This window comes from Erinaceus europaeus, chromosome 17, assembly GCF_950295315.1.
Source record: "Erinaceus europaeus chromosome 17, mEriEur2.1, whole genome shotgun sequence".
In the NCBI taxonomy this organism is placed as follows: Eukaryota; Metazoa; Chordata; class Mammalia; order Eulipotyphla; family Erinaceidae; genus Erinaceus; species Erinaceus europaeus.
The window spans coordinates 50,442,283-50,470,113 of record NC_080178.1 but is presented as its reverse complement, the minus strand read 5'-3'; the positions used below and the strand labels follow the sequence as shown (position 1 = coordinate 50,470,113).

Genomic DNA, 27,831 nt, shown 5'->3' with positions numbered 1-27,831 from the left:
AAAGCAGACAAGCCATCACTGGGGCAAGTCCAATGCCCACCTAACCTGCTACCAAGTTCTGTTCCTAGACCAGCCATGGGTGAAATTCAGTGCTGCCACCAGCCTGAACCCTGCCACCCTGATGTTGGAGACGGATCCTGAGGCTCCCTACAAAAGCATGACTGCCAAGAGGTATGCCTTTGCTACATGGCGTGTGCATGGAGCATGTGGGGAGAGAAGATTCCTGACTCCCACCGGGAAGATGATCCAGCAAAAGAACCTACTGGAGGCCGCATGGACCCTGCAAGAAGCAGCCGTGACCCATTGTTCCGGACATCAGAAAAGAAACTAGAGGGCAGATGAAGCCACTTGTGCAGCTACACAACAAGCAGGGCCAGCCTTGACATTGATTCTACTAGGCTCCCTGCTTCCAAAGGACCCTGGATACAGTAAGGAGAAATAAGATGGGCAAGAGATTAGGACTAGAGACTAAATAGATTTTACAGAAGTAAAATCAGAGACTTTTGGGTATAAGTACTTGCTGATATTTATAGACACATTTTCAAGTTGGGTAGAGGTTTAACCAATAAAGTCTGAGGGGGCATAGATGGTGAGCAAGAAAATTTTAGATAAAACAGTGCCCAGGTGGAGAGTTCCCTCTCACCATTGGTTCTGGTAAGCAGACATTCACTGTTTTTGTGTCTCAGTTAGTGGCCCGAGAAATGGGAACAAATTGGAAATTTCATTATGCTAACGAGCCCCATATCCCTGGGCAGGTAGAGAGATAAATTAGACCTTAAAGGAGACTTTAACTAAATTAACCCTTGAAACTGGCAGGGGATGGGTATCGCTCCTGGCTCAGGCCCTTCTGAGAGTACACTGTCTCCCATTGTAAACAAACTGTCTCCCTTTGAAATGGTTTTTGGCAGACTGCTGCTGTCATGATCTGTGATGCTCTTGTCTCTGATCTATCCCACAACTGTTACCAAGTTCTTACAGATCTCCAGACTATATTGCAGGACAATTAGAGTGCTGTGCTACAAGCCTTTGGGAAGGACCCTGTCACCTGCTGCCTGCTCCACAAGGCACACCCAGTGAGAAAGACCTTATATTGTGATCCTGAGTACACCAACTGCTGCAAAGGTTGCCGGAAAGTGCCACTAGATTCATCACACTCCTTTGAAGAGGACAGTTGCTGATCCCACTGACCCAAAAGAAAAAAAGATGAAGATGAATCAAAGATTTGATTCTCGGCTAAGACAAGTGGGGAATGTAAAAGGCAGTAGCCTTGAAATTCCCTTTTTATGCAGTTGTTTGTTAAGTGCTTTTAGTATGAGTTGCTTGTAGTATGAGGTGGAAAATTCCTTGCCCCTTCCCCCTTGAATAAGCAGGACCTAATCAGTGAAGGCCACCCATTGTTCGAAGGACCCTGCCTGGGGACAAGCCTTATCAGGACCTAATCAGTGAAGGCCACCCATTGTCTTGTAAGTTGTTCGAAGGACCCTGCATGGGGACAAGCCTTATCAGGACCTTTGCACAGACTTTGTGGTGTGCTGTCTACCGGATGGGTGGTCATAGCCGATGGCAGGAGGATGTGGCAACCCTGCCTGGTTGAATTCTATTGGTTGTGTGATCTTACTATATTTGAAAATAGCCCGCGCTTTGCTTTGAATGGATCATGCTTTTGCTAAGTTTGAAATGATTGGATCTTGTGTTTGCTATAGCCTGTTATTGGATGTAGGTTGATAAGGTGATGTGCTCCCCCTCCCTGAGTGTAGTCTGAATTCCTATAAATTGTATGGTTTGAGCCCTGTTCGGGGTCGAGCTTGGTAGACTAACACCAGTCACCATCTCGGCCCGGATTGCAATTCGTTAATAAACATCTTTGCTTCCTTACAGTGGATGGTGGTTTGATTTATGCTCGCTAACATAAATAAGAGAGAAAAATAAGCAAAATAATTCCCTGAACTCTTCCTCCCCCTTCACATACGATGTCACATGGTTCCCAAACAATCACAGCCAACACTTTAGTGTATCTTTCCTCAAAGACTTATACAGGCTTGCACAGTATACTTATGCCAGGGAACAAACTTCATAGTTAACTTTGTACCACCTGGCATATAAGTTTGGCATTGTTCCCACTGAACTTTTCTCCTGTTTTTTGCAGAGCAGATTGTTGGCAGGGAAATAGCCTGGGTGCCCTAGCTTTGCTGTGGACTGAAGCCTGTGTGTTCTGCACCCCGAGTAGAGTCCAACTAGTCTCTAGTCTCTGTTGGGACAGACTGGGGAGCAGGATGGAACAGTTGTTTCTTTCTTTTTTTTTTCCTCCAGAGTTACTGCCTGCATTACGAATCCACGGGAGGCTATTTTCCCCATTTTGTTTCCCTTATTGTTGTGCTTGTTGTAGTTGTTTTTGTTGGCATAGCTGTTGTTGTTGATGTTGTTGCATAGGATAGAGAGAAATGGAGGGAGGAGGGGAATACAGAGAGTGGGAGAGAAAGATAGACACCTGGAGACCTGCTTCAACACTTAGGAAATTACCTCCAGCAGGTGGGGAGCTAGGGCTTGAATCAGGATCCTTACTCTGGCCCTTGGGTTTTGTGCCATGTGCATTTAAACTGCTGCACTACTGCCCAGCTCCCCGGAGCAGCTGTTTCTATTACTGATGAAGTTCTAGTTCTTGCCTTCGGCAAGGTGTTGTTTTCGACGGGTTATGTTGTTTTCGCCAGGCTGGCTTCACGGGCGGGTAACAGACGACCAGGGACTCATGGTTGAGCTGTAGGCAGTATCTCTTTATTCATGCAGGACGCAGCACTAAGACGAGCTAAGTTAAACTCAAAGTACAGTACAGTACAACTCACAATGCTGTCTTTATATATACTTGCCAAGTAGTGTGGAAACAGGATGTGACATAGAGATGGTGGAGAGAAAAGTGACTGGCGAAAATCAGAGTGTGACAAGGAGGGGGTGGAGCAGGCGAGAATCCTATCACTGAACCACAAATGCCCTGGAGGGAGGGTGGTACTTGTTAACAGTGGTTATGTAAATAGAATGAAGTGGTTATGTAAATAGAATAGTGTTAAGCAGGGGGGATTTAAACCAAATGAAACATAAGGGGTCTCATGCATACCAACAACAAGGTATACATGACTGTGTTTAAGGTGTGAGAAGTCATAGCTAGCAGTGAAGAGTGTGAAAAACAACAGTGCAGGATGGTGGGGCAGGTAAGGGAATGGAGGGGCAACTGGATAAAGAAGTGTCAAGTGCGATGAGACAAATACTGCTTTGTAATTTAAAAAAAGACCATTGGAGGTGATGATGCTGAGTGAAATAAGGGAGTGAAAGGCAGCTACCATTTGGTTTTGCTCATGTGTGGAATATAGAGGGTTGAAACACAAACTTAGGAAAGGAGGGGTTAAGGGATGGAAGGGAGGGGGAAAAGAGGAGGAGAAATGATAAATAATGAAGGAGAATGAAGAAAGGAGAAGACAGGTGAAGGGGGTGGGTGGTAAGAGGAGCCAAATTGTCTCTAAGACTTTGTGAGGTGGGTCAGGTGGCAGCACACATGACCTGAAGCACAAGGACCAGTGTAAGCATCCTGGTTTTAACCCCAGGGTATTCACCTACAGGGGGCTGCTTGACAAGTGGTGAAGCAGGTCTGCAGGTGTCTACCTTTCTCTGTTCCTCTCTGTCTTCCCCTCCTCTCTCCATTTCTCTCTTTCCTATCCAGCAACAACGATGTCAATAACAACAATAATAACCACAAGGATGATAAAACAACAAGGGCAACAAAAAGGGGGGGGGCACAAAAACCTCTAGGACTGGTGGAGGCACCAAGCCCCAGCAATAACACCAGAAACAAAACAAAACAAAAAAAACTTTGTGAGAACTATGGTTATTTTGTGGTGGGGGTAGGGTGTCACATAACTCTGGTGGTGGGTGTAATGTGCAACTATACCCTTGTAATCTTATCATCTTGTCAGCCACTATCAGATCACTGATGATGATAATACTGAAAAAGGTTCATCCCAGCTATAAACTCATTTTTTAGGTTAAGAACAGAACATTAAAAAAAAAGTCAACCTAAACTGGAGTTTGTGTATTGCACCAAAGTAAAAGATTATGGGGTGGGTGAGTGGTAGAGTACAGGTCCTGGAAAAGGATGACAGAGGACCTAGTGGGGGTTGTATTGTAATGTGTAAAACTGAGAAATGTAACTGAGAAATGTTATGCATGTACAAGCTATTGTATTTACTATGGAATGTAAAACATTAATCCCCCAATAAGTGAAAACATAAAAATTAAAATGAAATAAAAAAGTATGAAAGGGGGAAAAACCTTCAACAGAGAAAGCCAGAATGACAACCTGTGGAGCAGATCTGACAGCAGCATTCTAGCAACGGGGTGGGGGCTGGGGGCCCAGGTGATGACCTCTGAGCCTTTGTTCTTTGTTGCTTGCTTGCCTGGCCACGCCCCTTCGGCAGGTTGCCCACATTTTCTCTCTGAATCCTGAGAGTGTAGGAGGGCAGGAACCCAGCTCCATTGTAGCACTGCCCTTCTGGCACTCTTGCCCTAAATACTGAGCCCAGAGGGTGTGGAGGGGAGTCTAGGAAGAGCCTTTGCCCTATATTAAAAAAAAAAAAATCAAATTGCCCATTCAGTTTTAGTGTAATTTGGAGGCACAGCCAGAAGTCAGACAACCCCAGTGCCTGCCTTGGTGGGCGAGCCCCACCGCCCACCTCCGTGGGGAGGGTGGAAACCATGCGCCCTGCGGACAAGACAGGCCTCGGCCCTTCTGCCGCCATGGGTGCCACTGCAGAAGAGTTGACCATCTGGCGACAGCACATGAATAAGAACAAGCTGCACACCCTAGCTCGGCTGAGCCGGGATGGTAAGGACACCACCCACCCCTCTGTGTCCCTCTCCGTGGGCAGGCTGGTGGGGCTGGGGGGCGGGTAGGGGGAACCCACACTCTGACAGCCTGGGGTGCCCCAAAATCTGATATGATCTGTATACTGGCAACAAGTCTGTGCCCAATAAATGCCACTCACCACAGCCACCTCCAAGCTTCCTGGCCAGGAAAAGACGGCCGGTGGCATCCCTGAATCCTGGGCTTGTGTTTTGTTAAGAAACTGGGGTGAGGAGGGCCCAGGTTCAAGGCCCCAGTTCCCACCTTCAGAGGGTGGAGATTTTTAGGAGCAGTGGAGCAGTGCTGCAGGTATCTCTTCAGTTTCTCTTGCACTTTCTCTCTGTTTTCCCCCTCTGTTGGAAAGTAAGTGGGGGTGAACGTAAAAAGAGCTGCTTAATGTTTGGGAGAGGACCAGAGCAGCATCTCCTAGAAGACTTTCTAGGCTTGTTTGAAAGTGAACCCCAAGGGGGTGCTGAGCTCTTGGCAAAACAGGTGCCTCATGAATGGCACCACCATTACCATTAAGTCACTGGGCTCTTGCCCAGACTCTCACTAAATGATGTGAGATAAACCAGGAAGAGGCATCTCTTCTTTCCCTTCCTTGGCATCTATTCGACTTCCATATTTTTATAAGAACTTTATTCTGCTGTCAGGAACAGGAGAGCTATGGTGTTTTGGTTCACTGGAAGTCATCTTCCTCTGTTGGACATTTAATTACTTTCCCAGTTTTCATATTTCCATTAAATTATAGTTAAAACATTTCTTACTAAACATCTGTTATTTTTTCCCCCCAAACAAATTCTGAAATGAAACATAACAGGTAATGGTTTTATGGGTCTTCTTTTTAAAAATTATTTTAAAAATATTTATTTACTTATTTCCTTTTGTTGTTCTTGTTTTATTGTTATTGTTGTTGCTATTAATGTCATAGTTGTTGGATAGGACACAGAGAAATTGAGAGAGGAGAAAGATAGATAGCTGCAGCTGACCTGCTTCACCCCTTTAAGCCACTGCGCTACAGTCCGACTCCCGATGTTATGTGTCTTAAGAAATCTATGCCTGGGCAAATTTCTCATTTTTTTTTCTTGATTTCTTTCTGATTTCTGCTAGTATTCCTTCCACCAAGCCATTTGGCTAGAGGTCAGGTTGCCTGGGAGATGATTATGTCACAAAGGCCACCCTGACTGCCAGTCCCCAGGTCATAAAGGCTTGTATTGTTATATGGGAAGCTGGGGAATGTTATGCATGTAAAAACGATTGTATTTACTGTTGAATGTAAAACACTAATTCCCCAATAAAGAAAAAAAATGACATTTGTGAACTGTGAAAAAAAAAAAAAAACGTGGGCACTGTTGGGGAGACCAGTATGTGACAAAGGTCAGCCTGGATGCCAGGTCCCAGGTCATAAAGGTGGACATTTCCCAGCACCTCCAAGTGTATGGCTGTGTGCTGGGTACTGGGGAACTGATCAAAGTCAAACTTTTTTTTTTTAATTTATAACCTAGTAGGGGGAGATACACAAAACCCAGTAAGCACAGATATAAACACACATGTACAGTGAGTGTGAGCTGTAATTTGTATGGTTACTAGGAATGCTATTTTTTAAAATTTCCTTATTGGGGGATTAATGTTTTCCAGTTAACAGTAAATACAATAGTTTGTAGATGAATAACATTTCTCAATTTTTCCACATAACAATACAACCCCCACTAGGTACTCTGCCATCATGTTCCAGGATCTGAACTACAAGGAAGACTTTTACAGAGGGCGAGGGTGGGGTATGTTTCAATGTTGACTAGAGAAGGGGGAGATGTGAAGTGAGAATCAGGATCAGTGGAGCAGGAGGGGAGGATTTTCTTTGGTAGAGGGAACAAGGAGAACAAACACACTTGACTGAGGGTGGGTGGACAGTGTGTGAAAGGAGGTGAATGACAACACTATGGCTGCTGTCTGACTGGGCATGGAAGTATGTGATTTTTTTCCCACCAAGGTTATAGTTGGGGTGTCGTGTTGGTAATACAAAGTCAGCACTCTTGGCAGCCATATTTTCCTTTTAAGACAGCAGAATTTAGAGAGTAGGGAGAGAGAAAGATAGTCACCTGTAGTCCTGTTTCATTGTTTGTAAAACATCCGCACTGCTGGTGGAGAGCCAGGACTCAAACTCAGGTCCTTGCACAGGTCCTTGCACAAAAAACTATGTGCACTTAACTGGGTGCATGACACGCAGCCAAAGTGTCTGTTTAATGAGAGGGAAAAGTCATGTTATTTGGGGCACTGTCAGTCACATCACATAGGTTGGCATTGAAGATAATCCTAATGAGGGGGTAGAAGAGGAATGAACCCCCAAGATCTGTGCTGGGAAACACTGGCTCAGGTGGTAGTGTGGAGAATTAAGTGGAGGTCGGGAGTGCCTTTAAGAGTGATCTAAGTGACAGCTCAGGTGGTGGCACAGTGGATAAGATGTTGGACTCTCGTGTATTTGTTATACTTTTGCATAGAGAGTGCAAAAGCTCACAAGAACAAAATTTCATTTAAGGAGTTGGAGGCTGGGCTTGGACCTGGATAGCACACATGCAAAGTACTTCATTGTCCAAGGAAGCATTTTGCTAACTCAATTTGTTGGATTTTCAAGCTTGAGGTCTTGAGAATAATTCCATGGCATCCTATGTGCCAGAATGGTTCTCTGGTTCTGTCTCTTTCTCTCTACTTATTCTTTTCCTCATAGGGTTCCCCCTCCCCACCCCTCCTCGTGTTTTAAACTTTAATCAGGAAAATGAAAAGGCCACGCACTAGTGAAGCATGTGCGCCACTTAGGCAACAATGGATGACCTAACGTGGAACAATTGTTTCCTTTCAGAGTTATCTAAGAGAGAAAGGATGGCAACTTGGCATGAATTGGTAGAATGAAGTGTAGAACGTGGACAGACTCAAAGTCCAGTGGGACATGAAAATCTATTGGTTACGTTGATGGAGTACACGACAGGATAAAGCAGAGAGGAACTTTCCAAGCAGCTTTTGAGCTCGGGTCTATGCAAGTGAATCAGTGATGATGCTATTCGTCGAGAGCAAAAACCTGAATCGAAAACAAGATTTAATGGAAGCCCGATTCTAGTTTTGAGTGAGTTGTGTGTGGTTTTTCCCAGAGCACTGACCTTTGCAGGCTTATGGTTGTGCTGGGAATTTACCCTTGCACCTCAGAGCTTCAGGCTTGAGTCTTTTTGTATAACCATTGTGCTATTTATTTCTCCAATCGAAGCATATCGATTGTGGGATATTCAGGTAGGAAGTCAAAAGGTGATTGTGTGTATGTTGGTGGTAGGGGGTTGACAGGAGGGAACCTAGGCTTCTGAATTTGCCTTTGGCAGAGATCTGCATAGTGATGGTTGGCAAGGTCCTGGGCATGATGTAAGCAGAGGGCATGGAGGGAAAAAAGAGAATGTGGGGCTAGACCTCAACAAGCTCCAGCACTGATGTCAAAACTGAGCAAGTGAACCTGCTGAGGGAACTGAAAAGAAATGGCAGAGAGACATAGGGAATCCCAAGAGAGAATGATGCCACAAAGCCAGCCTTTGATGCCACAAGCCCTCATCTCCAGGGCACAGTGGATGCAGGCTCAGTGAGCTTGTTGGCAAGGTAACAGTGTCAGTGACTGCTGCAAAAGCCTCATTGGTTGAAGGGTAGAGAAGTATTTTTAAATATAAAAGTCATATTCCAATTCTCTGACACACTGACATATTGGGTCATCAGAAAAACTAGTTCGAAATCAAGTCTGTAAGGTTTCTAAATCTATACCAACTGAATTGCAGAGGCCTGAAACTATTCTAGAGGGGGGCAAGCGGTAGCTCACCGGCTTATGTGCACATAGTGCAAACTGCAAGGAGCTGCACAATCATACCATTTCAACCCCTTGGTTCCCCATGAGCAGGGGAGTCTATTCACAAGTGGTGAAGCAGGTCTGCAGGTGCCTACCTTTCTCCTCTCTGCAGTATTTTCTCCTCTCAGTTTCTCTCTGTCCTATCCAAGAAAAGAAAAAAAAACGGTGTCCAGGGGCAATGGGTTCATAGTGTAGGTACTAAGCTCCAACAGCCCTGGAGGAAAAAAAAAGAAAAAGAAAAACTTCTGAGAGTGAATACTGTGCATGTGTTCTCTGTCTTCAATGAGAAGTAGGAAATATCAGGTCAAAGGAATTTAATGTTGTTCTTATTAGAACATCTACTAGATTCTTAAAAGCAAAACCACACAGTGGATTTGTATAGTATCCAGATGAAGAAACATGACTCTTACATTTCCAATTTAGCTCTCACAAGCCGTTCTACTCACATTTGGTTGCAAGAAATACTGTTTCTCTGGGTCCCAACTAGGTCATTTTCTTTTTGAATAGATGTGTTTCCTGAAATCTGAGCTGCCTGCCACAAATCTATGTGAAAGACAGTGATTTTGACGCACTAACTTGGAAAGGGCTCCCTTAGATCCAAATAGTGAGATTCTGTTTTATTCCTATGTATATTTGATCATGATGAAAATTTTAACTTGGTGGGTACAAGTTGGACTAGGTTGGAGGATCTCTTTTGTGCTTAGCTTCCAGGAGGAGAATTCTTTGGTGATGAAAATATGACAGGATAGAGGAAATAAATGATCAGATTCAGAGCTTGTTTGGAGGTTCTAGCAGGGGAGCACAGCTACTCTTATGCCCTCAACCAAAGACCAGTCACTTCTACTTAGGGAAGGCCATCCTCCTCGACCGAGTGCAGGACATTGGGAGGATCACACATGGAGTGGTGAGGGAGGAAGGTGACACCCGCCTAGCCAGCCAGATCAGCCAAATCAACCTGACAATCAATGGGGTGACAGATGTCACAGCCAGATTGCCCTCACATGCCCTGATTAGTTTTAATACATTGATTAGCTATGATTTAGACCATGTTTTAGAGGATAGGGCAAAAATCTTAGTATTTGACTTACTTACATTTAGTACTTGGCTTATCATAGCATATGTTTTGGGGTAGGTTTCCACCACCAAGTTTGTCTCCAATGTCCATAAGAGCAATTACTAGTTCTCCTTGAACAACCTGTGCTTCCTTCCTCGGACATCAGAAAGACTGTGTATAACCTCCACATACTGGAAGTGAAAGACTATGGTATCTCTGTCTCGGGTAGTGGTTTGGGGGTGGAGGAAATATTCCAATGAATTGAGTGAGAGTTTGCTTTATTCCAGAAAGACTTTCTTCAAGCACACATCATGATGTGCTATTTCTTACATATTTACAGAGCTTAGCAGGGGTAAAGTTAAACAATCAGGGAAACAGACTTTCAGGAAGGACCTTATTTTCTGTCTGTTCCTAGCTGAGAATGACTTGCTATTTGACAGAGTGTTTTCCATTTGAATTTGGATAGTGACAGGGGCACTTACATAAATAAAATTATGTTTTTGTTTTCTTTGAATTTCAGAAGTCTCTATGATATGGAGCTATGTTTGTGACTTTATTCTACGACAGCTGAGGCTGCAAAAGGTAGGACTTAGGAAGGTGACAAGGCAGTAGAGCACAGACCCTGCACACATGCCTGAGATCTTGAGTGTGAAGCCTGGCACTGACTGTGCTGGTGTGGTGCTCTGGTATCATGCTCTCTCACCTCTCTCTGTCTCTGTCTCTCTCTCTCTCCATATATATATATATATATATATATATATATATATATATATATATATATGCAACTATGGCATCCCTATAGCTTCTCTTAATATTATAGCCTTTGAGCTAGAAATGGACCTACTCTATGATCTTGCAATTCCTCTCCTGGGGATATATTCTAAGGAACCCAACATACCCATCTAAAATATCTGTGTACACATATGTTCTTGGCAGAACAATTTGTAATAGCCAAAACCTGGAAGCAACCCAGGTGTCCAACAATAGATTAGTGGCTGAGCAAGCTGTGGCATATATATATATATATATATATATATATATATATATATATATATATATATATATATAATACTACTTAGCTATAAAAATGGTGACTTCACCTTTTTCAGCTGATCTTGGATGGACCTTGAAAAATTCATGTTAAGTGAAGTAAGTCAGAAACAGAAGGATGAATGTGGGTTGATTGCACTCTCAGGAAGAAGTTAAAAATCAAGATTAGAAAGGAAAACACAAGTAGAACCTGAACTGGAATGGGTGCATTGCACAAAAGTAAAAGACTCTAGAGTGGGTGGATGGGGAGAATACAGATCCAAGAAGGATGACAGAGGACTTAATGGGGGTTGTATTATTATATGGAAAAATGGGAAATGTTATGCATGTACAAACTATTATATTTACTGTTGAATGTGAAACATTAATTCCCCAATAATTTTTTTAAAAAGAAAAAATATATCATAGCCTTCTAATTGGTTATATTTTATGCAAAAATCATGTGAAAACTTTGAGTCTAAACTTCTCTCAGGATTCTTCTTTATTATCCCTTCAGAGAAGTCAGCATCTTTTCTTCCCACCTTTTTGCTGCATTTCTAGGGGATCTACATACCTGCTTTTGGGACATTTACTTTTATGTGGCAAAAACTAGATGCTGGGAACAGGTTTAGCTCTATCCAGATAACGATCTTTATCATGTCAGAGAAGCTATTGCAGCTACACGGACTACGACAAACTAAAATCCACACACCTGGTAAGTCCCTTTACTGGCTAAGCCTTCCCATTAAAAGAGAGACAGTTACTTCTGAGTATCTGCCATCCGCTCACTGTCTTTCCCGCACACAACTGTCCTTTTCTCTTCCAGGGGATATCCCCGTTGTACCACTGAATTTTATCATGGTTGCCATAGCGGGGCATTATAGCAGGGACACAGTCGAAGGATGCATTAAAGAAACTCTGCAGCTCTTATCACGATCAATCTGCACACGAAAGAAAGTTGAATTTACTTTCCAAGGAATCGGTATCCTTACAATTGAAAATGACAAAGTAAAAATGAAATTTTTTCAGGACTTCTTGTCTGCAGTGAATACAAGTGGCAATCTGGAGAAAGATATTGCAAAGGTAATATTGACCTTCTAATTGTTTCTCTTTCTTACAGTTCTCTGTTGTCTACAGAGGTGTCATCCTTCAGTTGTTGGTCTGTCTTAGATGACAAGTGCCCCATGGGCAAAGAAATGCTTGATTCTAAGTGTCTTACTCAGATAAAATAGTCAGAAGGACAAAACAATCTGAAGGTCTGAGCCAAGGCCAGGGGAAAAATATGGTTTAAAAGTATCTTATTGGGAGTTGGGAAGTTGTGCAGCAGGCTGAGTACAGTTGACCCAAAGCACAAGAACTGGCATAAGGATCCTGGTTTCAGCCCCTGGCTCCCCACCTGTAGGAGAGTCGATTCACAAGCAGTGAAGCAGGTCTGCAGGTGTCTATGATTCTCTCCCCCTCTCCATCTTCCCCTCCTCTCTCCATTTTTCTCTGTCCTACCCAAAAACAAAGACTTCAATAACTACAATAACTACAACAATAAAACAACAGGGGCAATAAAAAAGAGAATAAATAAATATAAAAATAGATAAAAGTATCTCACACACACAATTTCTTTTTGATTATTTTTCTTGGGGAATTAATGTTTTACATTCAACAGTAAATACAATAGTTTGTACATGCATAACATTTCTCAGTTTTCCACATAACAATAAAATCCCCACCTGGTTCTCTGTCATCCTTTTTGGACCTGTACTCAACCACCACTGCACCACGGAATCTTTTACATTCTTCTTCTAGCGTTTGCCCTTCTTCCGTAGCCAGTCAACAGCGTCAGGTTGAGCCTGATGTCTGCTTGTTGCTGGCTTTGAAAGTGACTGGGATCCAATGTGGATTCAGTCGGCTAGGAAGGATCGTCAGTTTCCCCAATAAATGGGTACTCACGGGATGCACCATGAGAAGGTTGATCCAATGCAATATACCAACTCCAGTTCAATTTCTACTTGTGTTTTCTGATCTTGTTTTTAAGCTACTGCCTGAGAGTGGGATCATCCATATTCATCCTTCTGTTTTTGACTTATTTCACTTAACATGGTTTCTTCAAGATCCATCCAATATGGGCTGAAAACGGTAAAATCACCATTTTTAAAACCTGAGTAGTACTCCATTGTGTTTATAGACCACAACTTGCTCAGCCACTCAACTGTTATTGGACACCTTTGTTGCTTCCAGGTTTTGGCTATTACAAATTGTGCTGCCAAGAACATAGGTATACACACATCTTTTTTGGATGGGCATGTTGGGTTCCTTAGGATATATCTCCAGGAGAGGAATTGCAGGATCATAGGGTAGGTCCATTTCTAGCCTTCTGGAAGTTCTCCAGACTGTTCTCCATAGAGGTTGCACCAAGGAACAGCAGCGCAGGGGGGTTCTTTTGACCCCACAACCTTGTAGCATTTGTTGCTGCTACCTTTTCTGATGTATGACATTTTCATAGGAGCGAAGTGGTATCTAACGGTTGTCTTTATTTGCATTTCTCTGACAGTCAAAAACTTGGAGCATTTTTTAATTTGTTTCTTGGTCTTTTGGATCTCTTCTGTGGTGAATATTCTGTCTATGTCTTCTCCCCATTTTTGGATGGCGTCATTTGTTTTCTTGTGGTTGAGGCTGGTAAGCTCTTTATATATTTTGGTTATTAGCCTCTTGTTTGATGCATGGCATGTGACGATCTTCTCCCATTCTGTGAGGGATCTCTTGGTTTGGGTATTGGTTTCTTTTGCTGTGCAGAAGCTTTTTAATTTGATGAAGTCCGATAGGTGTATATTTGCCTTAGTCTACTTTGTAACTGGATTCATTTCCAGTTACAAAGATGTCTTTAATATTTATATGGAAAAGAGTTCTGCCAATATTTTCCTCTGAGTATCTGATAGGTTCTGCTCTAACATCTAAGTCCCTGATCCATTTAGAATTTACTTTTGTGTTTTGTGATTCACATTCATTCCTCTGCATGTTTCAACCCATTTTTCCAACACCATTTGTTGAAGAGACTCTGCTTTCCCCTTTAATAGTCTGGGCACCTTTGTCAAAAATTAGATGTCCAATGTGTAGGGGCTTTCTTCTGGGTTCTTGGTTCTATTCCACTGGGTAGTGTGTCTATTCATGTTCCATTACCAAGCATGTTTGATTACAATGGCACCATAAAAGAATTTGAGATCAGGGAGTATGATCCCTCCAGTTCTGTTCTATCTTAAGATTATTGTTGACAATTCTAGGTCTTTTCTGGTTCCAGATAAACATTTGTAGAATTTGTTCTATTCTCCTACAAAATGTGTTTGAATTCTTGATGGGGATAGCATTAAATTTGTATATGGCCTTGGGTAGTATATTCACTTTAATAATGATAATTCTTCCAACCCATAAACATGGAATTATCTTTCCACTTCTTTGTGCCTTTTTTCAATTTCCTTGATTAGTGACTCATACTTTTTAGTATACAAGCCTTTCACTTCTTTGGTTAGGTTTATTCCTAGACATTTTATTGTTTGTTGTTGTTGTAGTAAAAAGAACTGATTTCTCAATTTTTCTTCTTCTAACGTAGTGTTTGCATAGAAGAATGCCACTGAATTTGAATGTTAATTTTGCAGCCTGACACCTTACTGTATTGCTTGATGATTTCCTAAAGCTTCTTGCTGGATTTCCTAGGCTTATCTATGTATACTATCATGTCATCTGCAAATAGGGAGAGTTTGATGTCTTCTCTTCCAATCTGTATGCCTTTAATTCCTTGCTCCTGCTTGAATGCTAGGGCAAAAACTTCCAACACTATGTTGAATAGTAATGGTGATAGTAGGCAGCCCTGTCTAATACCTGATATGTGTGGAAATGCTTACAGTTTTTCACCATTGACTATGATTTTGGCTGTGGGATTCTGAGGGATCAGAGCTCCAGGACACATTGGTGGGGTTATCTGTCCAGGGAAGTCTGGTGGCATCATGCTAGCATCTGCATCCTGGTGGCTGAAAAGAGAGTTAACATATAAAGACAAACATGTTGTTGACTGATTATGAACCTAAAGGCTTGAGTGGTACAGATGAAGAGTTGGGGTTGGTCTCCATTCTGTGGATATCTAATGGGCATATTTTAGTTATATTCATTTTTCTAGCTTTATTTTTTTATTTATGAAAGGAGACATTAACAGAACTGTAGGATAATAGAGGTACAACTGCGCACAATTCCCACCACCCGATCTCCATAACCCATCTCCTCCCCTGATAGCTTTCCTATTCTCTATCCCTCTGGGAGTATGGACCCAGGGTCATTGTGGGTTGCAGAAGGTGGAAGGTCTGGCTTCTGTAATTGCTTCCCTGCTGACCATGGGTGCTGACTGGTCGATCCATACTCCCAGTCTGCCTCTCTCTTTCCCTAGTAGGGTTGGTCTCTGGGGAAGTGGGATTCAGGTCACATTGGTGGAGACTTCAGTCCAGGGAAGTCTGGTCGGCATCATTCTGGCATCTGGAACCTGGTAACTAAAAAGAGAGTTAACATACAAAGCCGAACAAATTGTTGAACAATCATGGACTTAAAGGCTGGAATAGTGCAGATGAGGTGTTGGGGGGGTACTCACTGCAGACTCTTGTGTACTTCTGCTTTCAGGTGTATATTTTTCCCTGGTTTATGGACACATGTGAACATGTGCTTTATCTCAGGGGATCTGGTCTATATCTAGGATTGGGGACTTTATTGGGGAGTGGACCACCTGGAATGGAATTAGAGAATACTATGAAAGGAAAGGTCTTACCTGAGTGATGAAGCTGAAGGGTTGTTGTCCCACACCTGAAGTCTCTGGACACAGTCTGAAGTGAAGCATGCTGGGGTGGCCTGATAGTGACAAAGAGTCATTGTTAAAGTATGCTAGTCTCTTGCCCTTATTGAGCTTTTGCAGTCCTTGCTTTGATAAGGATATCTTGGCAGTAAGTATAATAGGAAATAGGGAACGAACTTCCCTATTCTTTATCCCTCTGAGAGTATGGACTCAGGATCATTATGAGGTACAGAAAGTGGAAGGTCTGGCTTCTGTAATTGCTTCCCCACTGAACATTGGCATTGGCTGGTCATTCCATATTCCCAGCCTGTCTCTCTCTTTCCCTAGTGGGGCAGAGATCTGAGATAGGTGTGGCTCCAGGTAGAGTCGTCTGTCCAGGGAAGTCGGTTGGCATCATGGTATCATCTGGAACCTGGTGGCTGAAAAAGAGTTAATATAGAAAGCTGAACATATTCTTGACTAATCATGAACCTAAAGGCAAGGATATTGCAGATGAAGATTTGGGGTCTCTATTTTGGAAAAAGCAGGTCTATTTTAGGTTTATCCAAGGGGTTCATTTTTGCCTGAACCTAACAGGTAATATGCAGGTGGACACAGGTTATTGTCTGGGGAAATGGTGTAATAGTTGGAAAAGGGACTAGAAAGCTGGATCTGGGAGAAGAGTAGGGAGATCGTTATTAAATGGACGGTAAGCTTGAGGCTTTAGTCACTGAGCACCCAACAAGCCAGCCTTCCAGTAGCATTGCTTCCAGGGAGCCTTTGAGTCATCTATGTCCTGGAATGTAGACCAGGTATAAATCTCCTCTCTCCCTATTTTCCAGAAAACTCAAAATGTCAATTCAACTATAGCAAACATCAAAACTTCGAAGAGAAATCCAAACTGTGTTCTTTCCTTCCCCAGGTGAGTGCCTTGCCCCATAGGTTCCATGGACCTATCAACTCTGGCCTCCCAAACTCTCTGCCAACCACATACCACTCTGACAGCCCTGTACTGAATCTGGTGACAGAACTAGAAAAGACACATTCAAACTGAAACCAAAACCCAGAGGCATCCCCTCCTCCCCCCACCCCCCCGGAGTACTTTTGAGACCTCAGTTTAGAAGAGGCAGGTCACAGTCAGACTCAGGCTAAAAAAGAAAAGAGTCTTCAGTCTGTGACTTCTGCATAACAAAGTCCAGGCACTCACTCATGGAAGAGAAGTAGGTTTATTTCAGTATTATCATGCTGGCTGGGGTGCTGCTCAGAACTGAGAATTCTCCTAGTATCTTATTCAGATCCAGTGAGCAGGCAAACATTTTGGTCCATTCCTAGAATTGAATTTGAATTAAAAGGAAATAATGAAACACTGGAAAAAATTGAACAACCTAAACTGAGGAAATCCGTGTTAAGAATGAAGTCAGACAAAGATGATGTGCAAGGTAAGCCAAAGATTTTAGCTGTCTTCTCTTTTCTGCTAAGCAGCAGGGCATTGTTGCTGAGCAACTCCTGTGCCGAAAATCAGTACCATTAGAGTTATAAGAAATGTGTTCTTCTAAGAAACTGGTCTTCTAGAATTTTCTTTTTTTTTAAAATTTTATAATTATTTATTTTCCCTTTTGTTGCCTGTTTTTTATTGTTGTTGTAGTTGTTATTGTCATTGATGTCCTTCTTGGATAGGACAGAGAAATGGAGAAAGGAGGGGAAGACAGAGAGGGGGAGAGAAAGGCAGACACCTGCAAACCTACTTCACTGCTTGTGAAGGGACTCCTCTGCAAGTGGGGAGCCAGGGGCTTGAACCAGGATACTTATACCCGTCCTTGTGTTTTGTGCAATCTGCATTTAACCGGCTGCTCTATTGCCCGACTCCCAAGAAATATGCTCTTCTAAGAAACAGCTCTTCTAGGGAGTCAGGCGGTAGCACAGCGGGTTAAGCGCAGGTGGCTAAGCACAAGGACTAGTGTAAGGATCCCGGTTCGAGCCCCCGGCTCCCCACCTGCAGGGGAATTGCTTCACAAACGGTGAAACTGGACTGCAGGTGTCTATCTTTCTCTCCCCTTCTTGGTCTTCCCCTCCTCTCTCCATTTCTCTCTGTCCTGTCCAACAACAATGGGATCAACAACAACTACAACAATAAAAACAAAAAAAGAAGAGCTCTTCTAGAATTTTCTATCACACCTTAACTAAAATCCATGAGATTCTCAACTAAGACTCTTTGCTGTCTCTCTACTACTTAAAAGACTCAAGTTCATATGGCTACAGGGGGAGTGGAGTGGCCTAGGTAGGTAACAGAAATACATCAAGTGAGCTGCATGTAACATGTTCCATATATATATTCTGAGTATGAGTTTTACAACTGTCTTATATGGCTTAATAGAAAATAGTAGGATTCTCATGTCTGTAGCTGATGTGACTTTGGTTGAAACATATGTAGAAATAACAAAGGTTTTATTTATTTTTTCTAAGTTACTAGAGATAGCTAGAAGTTGCCAGACAATGTTTTGAGGACTGTTCCTTTCATAAAGAGATACTATTTGTTATCTTAAGTTGTTATTTATGCAATCTTTTCCTTTCATTTTCTTCCTTTCTCTCTCTCTCTGTATCTGTCTCTGTGTCTCTCTGCCAGGGATTGAACCTGTGATTTCAGAGCATCAGACACAAAAAAGTCTTTGGCATAACCACTATGTGATCTCCCTGGCCCATTATGCATTATATTAAGCACTTAGCACAGTTGGTGTAGAGTAAGAATGTGTTATATGTTCCTATTGTAATTTTCTCTCTTCATTGTATCTATGACCATTAAAGCCTCAAAGGAAACGACTGAAAGGAAACTTAACTCTATCTCTTATTCCGCAGACAACTTTCTACCTAGACCTCCAAGTCAAAAACCCATTCCAGCAACTGGAAATATTGTTCCCATAATATTGCCTATCTCAGTGGAGCCTAATAAGACTGTCTTTACAAAAACAGGGACCAAAAGGTAACATGCTGGTCTTTTGTGGAGTGTGGGGATTACACTGTACTAAGTGTAGTTTGAGTCTTATCTTGATTCAGGGATATTAGATGTTTCCATCCATGCCTTCACATGGTGTCCCTGCATTTGTGCTCCATGGTGAGGACTGCAGGGATGTCCAGGGCTCACAGTCTATCAGAGGGAAGCTAGGTGTGCATGGTCGTCAGCAGTGCCAAACACACTGGAGACCTCACTTACCTTGTTTAACTTTGCTTTAGAATGTTAATTCCACAGGCAGAAGGTGTGTGTGTGTGTGTGTGTGTGTGTGTGTGTGTGTGTGTGCGTGTTCACTGTACCTCCCATGCCTGAGAAAGTGCAGTCAGTAATGCTCAAAAGTCAAGTGTAAACAAGCATGCTGAGATTGAAATCCAGGGTTATCAGACACATAGGTCACTAACCTATACAATGCAGAGCTCAGAAGAGAACCACTCAGCTGTCTTCCATTGGCTATATTTGCCTCTAATTTCACTCTAGATGTGAAATTGTGTTGTTGTTTTTTAATTATTTATTTATTTATTCCTTTTTTCTGACATTGTTGTTTTATTGTTGTAGTTATTGTTGTCTTTATTGTTGGATAGGTCATAGAGAGATGGAGAGAGAAGGGGAAGACAGAGAGAGGGGAGAGAAAGATAGATACTTGCAGTTCTGCTTCACTTCTTGTGAAGCGACTACCCTGCAAGTGGGGAGCCAGGAACTCAAACTGGGATTCTTAGGCCGCTCCTTTTGTTTGCGCCATGTGCACTTAACCCGCTGTGCTACTGCCCGACTCCCTGTTGTTGTTTTCTTATAGTGTGCCACATCCACCCAGTCCATCAAAGAACACCAAAACAGAACCTAAGACCTCTGAGACTACAACTTGTAGGGATCATGAGAAAGCAGGACAGGTACCAGTCTCCTCAGACAAGCAAATGATGGGGGTGGGTGCCACTGAACACAAACAGGGCTGGGAGAACAAGGGTTCTGAGTGAACATAGACCCTGCACATCAAGTGGGATTGTGGCCACTCCTGCAACCCGAGGACTCAGCCTATCAAACCCATCATGCCAATCGCTGTTAAATGTCCTTTTATCAAACACACTCCTGAGACTGGAGAAATCCAGCCATGGGGGAGGCACAGGAAGAAGTGTGAAGATAAGAAAGCAAAAGATAGGAACAGACCCTTGGTGTCATTGTAGGAACTTTGTTACGTGTGTATGCAGCGCACTAAGGCCAACAGTGCACTGTATTCTAAAGTCGAGAACAAAGAAGAAGAACAGGACGAGCAATTTCTACATCAATACCAGATAATGAACAACAAGGACACTGCATTCAAAGACCAGGTAGTGTTATGCATTGATTGAGAGGTGGTGCAGTGGGGGCAGCAGACAAGACAAGGCCACTGCAGATGTCCTGCGCATGTCTCCCTGGCAGTGTGCCAAATCAGGCATTTCATGTGAGAATAAAGTTTGGGTCATGGCCAGGTTTCCAGGAACAGACTAAAGTCTTGTTTGGTGCACTATGTTTAGGAGCTGAAGCTCATTTTTGATCTCTTCACAGCTTATATAAATGCACTGGGGAGGGGTTTGGAGGATTAATGCCTTTACTCTTCTCTGCTGCATGAGTGCAGGGAAGAACATAGATAGCCACCATTTTCAGCTGCCATTCTGCTTGTCTTGCTTGACCCATCAGGCCTTGGGTTTGAAAAAGAAAGGTCTTGACTGGGAAACATTTTGTCAGGGAGCAAAACAAACATAGAAAAGCCCAATCAGTTTGGACTCATTTGAAACACAGTCTTTGTAGAGAGAAAGGTTAGTAGCCACAGAAACAGAATGACATTTTCAGTGTCTGTTGGTTTTATTTATTTATTTTCTTTTTCCTTGCAAAGTTGAGACTAAAATCAGAAAAAGAAGAATGCATGAAGAATGCTGCATATAACCTTGGTGTCGCAGATGCTATAAAATCACAGAGGAATCAGAAATGCCACTTTTCTGTAAGAATTGTTTCTGCCTCTCACTTGCATATAACCCTGTCTGGGAATGTTTGAACCCACCCTCTGGAGGGCAGATTAAAGGTATTCCAGTGGGCTTTACAAGAGTGACACTTACTTTCTGAGTGGGAGCTCATAGAATCCATAGAATCTTGGGCCCCTCCCCACACCCCCAGAACTGAGGTCTCCACAGGTGTAAGACCCTCAGGTGAGCTTTAGGTGCAGAAGTTTCGAGAAACCTCATTACAGATGGTAGTGAATATGCTTCACCACCATTTTCATGTTTTTAGTCACTTTGGCTTCTTTTTTTATCTACCTAAATCATCCTTTTTTCACACCATTATCTAGTTAACCTGAGAACTCTTGGACATGATAGATAGTCCACTGTATTGCCTTTGTTCACCATGCAGGGCTTTGGGCCTAGGGTAGAGCTTAGTAGAAGAACCTATGATTGCACACCTTTGGCCCTGGGGTTAGATTGTTCACATACACACACACACACACACACACACACACACACACACACACACACACACACACATATTCACATCACACACATATACATACATACATACACATACCATGGGGAAGAAAAAAAAGACCTGTGACCTCTGGTCAGTTCTGCTCAGAGTCACCTTGGAGCAGGTGAGTTCAACATGTAGCTGCTTCATCAGCACTTTGAAAAATGACTTTTCTTTCTTTTAGATAGATGTAGAAAGCAACCACAGCACTGAGGCTCCTTCAGTGTGGTAGCGCAGGGCTGAAACCCAGGTCTTACCAACGACAAAGCAGTCACTGTATAAGCCAGCTATTTTCCTAGCCCATCAGTTGCTTTCTTGCTCAGCTCAAAGAAATGAACTGCTCCTCTTTCATCCTAGAATCCATACATCTTTGAGAACCGACCAGAAAGTGCTGCTATTGTCACTGAAAAGAAAAATGAGTATACTAAGAACCTTCTTAAACAAATAGATGCCAATAGTAAACTGGCCAAGAAAAAACAAGAAAGCCAGGAAGTCTTGGAGCAGCTAGAACGGCTGCAACTCAAACAAGAGTGAGTTTTGGTGGACTTGCAGGGAGACTCCGGTGGGGAAGGGTTGGGCAGCACAGCTAGTGCTTCAGCACATCTCAGGCAGCCAACCAGGATCCCCATGCAGCCCGTCATCGCCACCATGCTTAGTGTCAGGACAGCCTTAGTGGCCAGGCACAGTTGTCAGTCAGCACCATGGCCTTTGGCTTTGTGGTCAGTGGTGTTAGTAGAGGAAGAAGGGGCCAGTCTGAGGCAGGGACCCTTCCCAGTGTAGGTTTATCATCAGTCTCTTGGGGGCCCTGGAGCCAAGGTCAGGAGTGTGGGGGCCCAGACTGGAAGCAGGGTTCAGGCCATCATGGAAAGCATTCAACATACTCATACCTGCCATTCTCCTGTAGCTCAGACAGGGATGAACATTTCTCTCATTTCCCACTTCTGAGGAAAGAGAGTGTTTTGTTGCACATGGCTTGAGGCTGAACATTTGAGTCAGGGAGGAGGTTAGGAGAGAAGTGAAGGAAACTGCTGTGGGAAATACTCCCCCAAATGGAGGTAATTCCTGCCTCCATAAAGCTAGACTCTCTCTCTCTCTCTCTCTCTCTCTCTCTCTCTCTCTCTCTCTCTCTCTCTCTCTCCCCCTTCCTCCCTCCTTCCCTCCATTCCTTCCTTATTTGCCACTATGGTTATTTGGGGCCTGGTGCCCTGACACTTCACTATTTTTGACAGTCCTTTCTCCCATCCAAGTACTAACCAGGTCTGACCCTGCTTAGATTCTGAGATCAGATGACATCGGGTGTGTTCAGCGTGGTATGGCCATAAACCTGACAGTCCTTTCTTTGATAGACTGAGAGAGAGAGAGAGAGAGAACAGGAGAGACACCTGCAGCACTGTTTCACTGTTTGTGAAGCATCTTCTTTCCAGGTGAGGACCTTGAGCTCTCAGGTCTTTACACATGGCAGCATGTGTGCTCTCCCAGATAAGACACCACCAGGCTCCAAGGCCCGTCTCAATCAGGTGTAATGGAGGCTTCCAGAAGGAAGTGCCAGCTGTTAATTCTTTGGAACTTATTCCCACTGTAACTTGTTGGGTGTGTTTTGATGATGTTGGTCTCCATTAGAATAAACTGTGGTCTCACCTCCTCCTCTTCCAATTATCAGGATTGATGAACAAAAAGCTGAACTGAAGAAACATCAATTTGAGCAGAGAGAAATGTATAAGAAAGCACTGGAATACCAGGTAAGTGGACGGGTTGCTATTTTGAGAACTGTACACTGCTTCCTAGCACTCTGAACATAGGTGTGTGGAGGGTAGAATACTGGGCCCCCACCCACCTAGCAGGTTTCCTCATGTGAGTTTGGGTGCCCTGGCTCCTTCCTATAAACAGTGGGTCTGTCAGTGTACCCCAATGCTGCAGCCTTCACACTGGCTCTCTCTGTTCCAGCTGAAACACAGGCCTTCCAGACTGCCCATCTATGAGCCCATGGGCACCTTCACCAACTTTGGGCAGAATGAGAAGACCCTGGAGGCCGAGAAGCGGCAGAGAAATATTGAATACATGAAGCAGCAGGTGGAAGCCGCTGCAGGCCACAAAAGACAGCTTATCCTCAGCCACATAAAAAATCTGCAGCAAGAAAAAGAAATGCTCCAGAAAAACCAAGAAAAGTAAGGGGCCTGGCCCTTCCTTCCCCACCATAATCCTCTCCTCCTTTCTCTCCCTCTCCTCCCCCACCCCTTGACACCGACCTTAGTAGAAACATGTGTGGACAGGTGGAGAGTCATGAATGACCCTAGCTCGCCCCAGCCTGCTTCTCATCTCTACTCCCCTGTCAACTTCTGAGGCTGTTGCATGTCACAAGCCACCTTATGGGATGAGTATATATCCAGGGATTAATGTTTTACATTCAACAGTAAATACAATAGTTTGTACATGCATAACATTTCTCAGTTTTCCACATAACAATACAAACTGCACTAGATGCTCTGTAATCATTTTTGGACATGGACTCTCCCCCCACTGCACCACAGAGTCTTTTACTTTGGTGCAATACAGCAACTGCAGTTCTGGTTCTACTTGTGTTTTCTCTTCTGATCTTGTTTTTCAACTTCTGCCTAGGAGTGAGATCATCCCATACTCATCCTGTTTCTGACTTATTTCATTTAACCTAATTTCTTCACACTCCATCCAAGATGGGCTGAAAATGGTGAAGTCACCATTTTTATCACTGAGTAGTATTCCATAGTGTATATAGACCACAACTTGCTCAGCCACTCATCTGTTGGACACCTGGGTTGCTGGTAGCTATTACAAATTGTGCTGCTATGAACATATGTGTATACAGATCTTTTTGGATGTGTATGTTGGGTTCCTTAGGATATATCCCAGGGAGAGGAATTGCAGGATCATAGGATAGATCCAAGAGATGTGTTTTTAGATGAGTTAAAGGAAACAAACAGCTTTTGAGTGGGGATTCATTGACAGAAACAAGGTTTTGGCTGAAAGCAAGCGGTTCTGGACCCCTTAACTAGGGTTCACTCTATCTGCTCATGTTATTGACTCTTTTTCTTTTTTTTTTTTTTTGTTGAAAAAAAATTATTTATTTTGGGTTGAGATTGGTAGAAAAGTAGAGAGAAACCTGTTGCACTTTCCTCCTGAAGTTGGGGACCTGAGGCTTGAACGTGGGTCCTTGCACACTACAATGTGTGCCTTCAGCTAGGTGCCCCACCATCTGGACTCCACCTTTACCTCTTATTCCAAATAGTGAGAGCAAAACCAGATTTCCCACTGAATCCAAAGGAGAGAGGACTAGGCGGGAGATGGTGGCAGTGGATGGAGTCAGACTCTTGCCTTCCCTCCAGGCATTTAGCAGAAAGATGTGCAGAAGAGGATCGAAGGAACACCATCAATCAACACCTGAGAAAAGAATGGGATAAAGATGTTGTGCTGAAGCATCAGCGAGATGAAGATGCCAAGGCCTTTGACAAGTAATTGCCTTCTGGGGTTGCAAGTTGCCTTCTCTCCCCATTTCCTCTCCTCTGATCTGTGGGTCTATAGAGCTTCATGAAAATGAGTGGGGATTGCCAAGGGAACTCCATGGAGGACAGAAGTATGGGTTTAGTGTGGGGACAGCTGTGCTGCCTGCTAAATGTCTACCAACTGTGTTTTCCTCTGCCTCTACTCAAGGGACCTTTGTTTTCCTTTTGTGGACGGTGGGGAACAGAGTGTGGGGCATTTCTCTTTGGAAATAACAAGTTTCAAGCAGTGAGTTATTTTCCAACCCAGGCTTATGGAGTGTTAAGAGCAGAGCTGAAGAATCATGGGTAAATGGGCAGTCAGTTAGGAATGGAGTCATGGGTAATGGGTGCTATACTAAGTGAGACACCCAGCAGGAAACAGGAAACAAGACCATCCTCCCAGAGGGTGCCTGTCCCCTCTCCTCAGCCCTGTCTCTCTCTACTCACCACCCAGGAGCAGAGCCTAGGGCCATGGAGGTTGACAGCTAGCCTGGGAAAGTCTGATGATCTTTTGTCTTATTTTCATCTGCCAATGGGGAAAGTTAACATGTGCCTGACTGAGAATGTGAAAAACCTGCAGAATCAGATGGAGCCTATCCCTTCAGATATTAGCAAAGCCTCAATATGCCAAACTTTTTTTTCCTGGACCTTTGGTCAGGCTTATAGTGGAGCTGGGAATTAAACTGAAACTTAAAAGGAAGTGAAAGTCACTTGCAGACCACTATGTTATCTCCCTACCCCCAAGTATTCTAAATGACCAATTAGCGACTTGTTATCCTAGGTGACCCATGGATAACTCCTCCTCCTCCTTCCTCTCCTCCTACTCTTCTTCCTCTCTCTACTCCTCCTTCACTCTGGCTAATGATGATACAGAGGATTGAACCTGGGACCTCAGAGCCTCAGACATGCAAGTCTTTTGCACAACTGCCATGCTAGCTTTCCCACTGGGATACAATCTGTTCTAGAGAAGATGCTTTGATTTTAGTGGAAGGTGTTTCCTCCCCCTCTCCCATGTAGGGCCGTCATTTGTGGCAGTGAGTGAGAGGAGAAGGGCAGGCTGGGGGCAAGGGGAACAGGTAGTTGGGGGGGGGGTCACTGTCCTTGTCTCCTTTTCACAGCTTTGAGGAAGGCCTCTCACTATTACTTGTGCTTCCTCCCCTGCAGGGCCCCAGACAAACTATTTATTTTGGATCAGTGTAATGACTACAAACACTGCAGACAGTGTCAGCGAGACCCGTCCAACAAGGGCAAGACCCACTTCTGGCCTTATAACAAACACTTGCCAGGGTATCGCATGCTCCTGTGATGCCAGAGTCCGATCCTCGCCTCTCAGTTGTCTTGGGACTCCAGCAGGATGCCATCTGGGAGCTTGCGGAGGAGATTGTGTCTGTCCTCCCACCTTTTGTGAATCCATGTGTGCCTGATCACCCCCAGCCTCCCCCTAGTCCACCTGCACCCCAGAGCATAATGTGACAGCTGTGGGGAGGAGTTATGTAGCCTCAACCTAGGGTGTAGTGCTGTCCTCCACCCACACCACCAACATCAATCTAGCCTCAACCTCACAGCACCTGCTGCCAAGGTGGCAGGGGTGAAGGCACCCAGCCTCACCTGAGCTGTGGTGCGCTGCCCTCACACCCGCCCGCCCCCACATCCCTTTCCCTCACAGCCCTGATTTCAGGACAGCTGGTGAGAGTGCTCCCAGCCTAACTCTGGACTATGCATCTGACCTCAACCTCCAGCCTGCACCAGACCACTCTCATCCCTCCCACTAAACTTCCCTATCTCCCAGTCTAAACCCCTTGCCCAACCCTCCCCATTCCTCTATTCCAGCCCATCCCCATCCCACCCCTCCCCCCCTCAAATCCCACACCTCCCACTCTACTCCTCCCTGAACCTACCCCCTCCCCATTACCCCTCCCTCTCCACTCCAAACCTCTCCCATTCCATTCCCTCTCCCCCACTTTACCCCTCCCCCAACCCACCCCTCCCCACTTCACCCCCCATTCCCCTCACTCTCCCCCAGTCTACCACTCCCCAAACCCACTCCCTTCCCAACCACCTCTCTCCTCCCACTCCAACCTTCTCCATTCCACCTCACTCCACCAACCTCCTTCCCCCCACTCCACCAGTTCCCTTCAGTCCAAGCCAACCCTTCTTGTCCACCAGTGCAGCCTCCTGTCCTCTAGGCTCACCCTTGACCCCATATCACTCAATTCCAGGGCAGCTGGGGAGGGGACCCCAGCTTTACCCCCTAGCTATGCAGTGCTGTCTTTATTCTCATGCCCTTGGCACCCAGTCCATGCTCCCCAGAGCATCTGCCAAAGAAGCTGGGGAAGAGGCACCCAGCCTCACCTCGCCTGGGGTGTATTCCTGCTTGTGCATGTACCCTCCTTGTGTGTCACCCCCGTCCTTTTCTAAAAAAGCACAACCTCCTCTTGGAATTTATGTTAAAATAATAAAGCATTTCTATGTGCCTGCTTGCTCTTAATCTTTTTTTTTTTTTCTCATCAAGACTTAACCACTATGGGCTGACTTTTTGAGAGACAGAAGCAGCACTGAATTTCCCTCAATTCTGTGGGTGCCAGGTTTGAACCAGGGTCATGCACATGACAAAGCAGCACACTGTTTTAGTGAGCTATTTTTCCAGTCCATAGTTCTTTGTCTAATGTGGTGCCTTGTTCGAGGTGGAATCCAGGGGCCTCATGCCTGCTCATTGTGACTGAGCTACCTTCCTCGGACAACCTGTAAGTCTGTATGTTTTAGAGAGAAGACAAGATCAAACTACTGTCCCACCATCCATGGAGCCCAATCCAAGGCTTCAGCCCTCCAGGGAATTCTTTCAGACAGAGGGAGAGCAGGAAAGACCCCAGTAGGGCAGCTTCCTCCAGTGTGGTGGGGGTTGGGCTCTAGCAGGGTTGAGTGTAGGGCCAAGCAGGGTCTGTTCAGGGAAGCTTTTCTGCCAGCCTTCCACTGGCCTTTATCCAGGGTGCTCCCATGTAATGGTAGGTCTCCAACTCAGGGCCTCCTGCATCAAGGCTTTATCACAGCTCCCTCCTGGGTCCCTGCATGTAACAACTTTCTGTAGCTAATGGTAAGGAACCCAAGGCCCTGTGCTTGTGTAATTCCATTGCTCAGAGGCCTCCTGGCTTTAAATGTTCCACTGTGTCCAGAGG

At 44.3% G+C, this 27,831-nt stretch overlaps 1 protein-coding gene across 1 annotated transcript; it reads left to right on the top strand.

The window, feature by feature from the left end:
- Positions 1-18,519: 18,519 nt before the first annotated feature.
- Positions 18,520-22,433, top strand: LOC132533991 (coiled-coil domain-containing protein 81-like). Its single transcript, XM_060177416.1, has 5 exons — positions 18,520-18,623; positions 19,447-19,540; positions 19,832-19,975; positions 20,521-20,625; positions 21,501-22,433. The coding sequence occupies exons 3-5, from the start codon at positions 19,850-19,852 to the stop codon at positions 21,675-21,677; spliced, it is 408 nt and encodes a 135-aa protein (XP_060033399.1). The 5' UTR covers positions 18,520-18,623; positions 19,447-19,540; positions 19,832-19,849; the 3' UTR covers positions 21,678-22,433.
- The last annotated feature ends 5,398 nt before the right edge of the window (positions 22,434-27,831 follow it).

Coding starts and splice junctions, on each gene's coding strand:
- LOC132533991 (XM_060177416.1), top strand. CDS start 19,850: ATGCAGCGCACTAAGGCCAACAGTGCACTGTATTCTAAAGTCGAGAAC. Junction 19,976..20,520: donor ACACTGCATTCAAAGACCAG/GTAGTGTTATGC, acceptor TTCCTTGCAAAG/TTGAGACTAAAATCAGAAAA. Junction 20,626..21,500: donor ATCAGAAATGCCACTTTTCT/GTAAGAATTGTT, acceptor CTTTCATCCTAG/AATCCATACATCTTTGAGAA.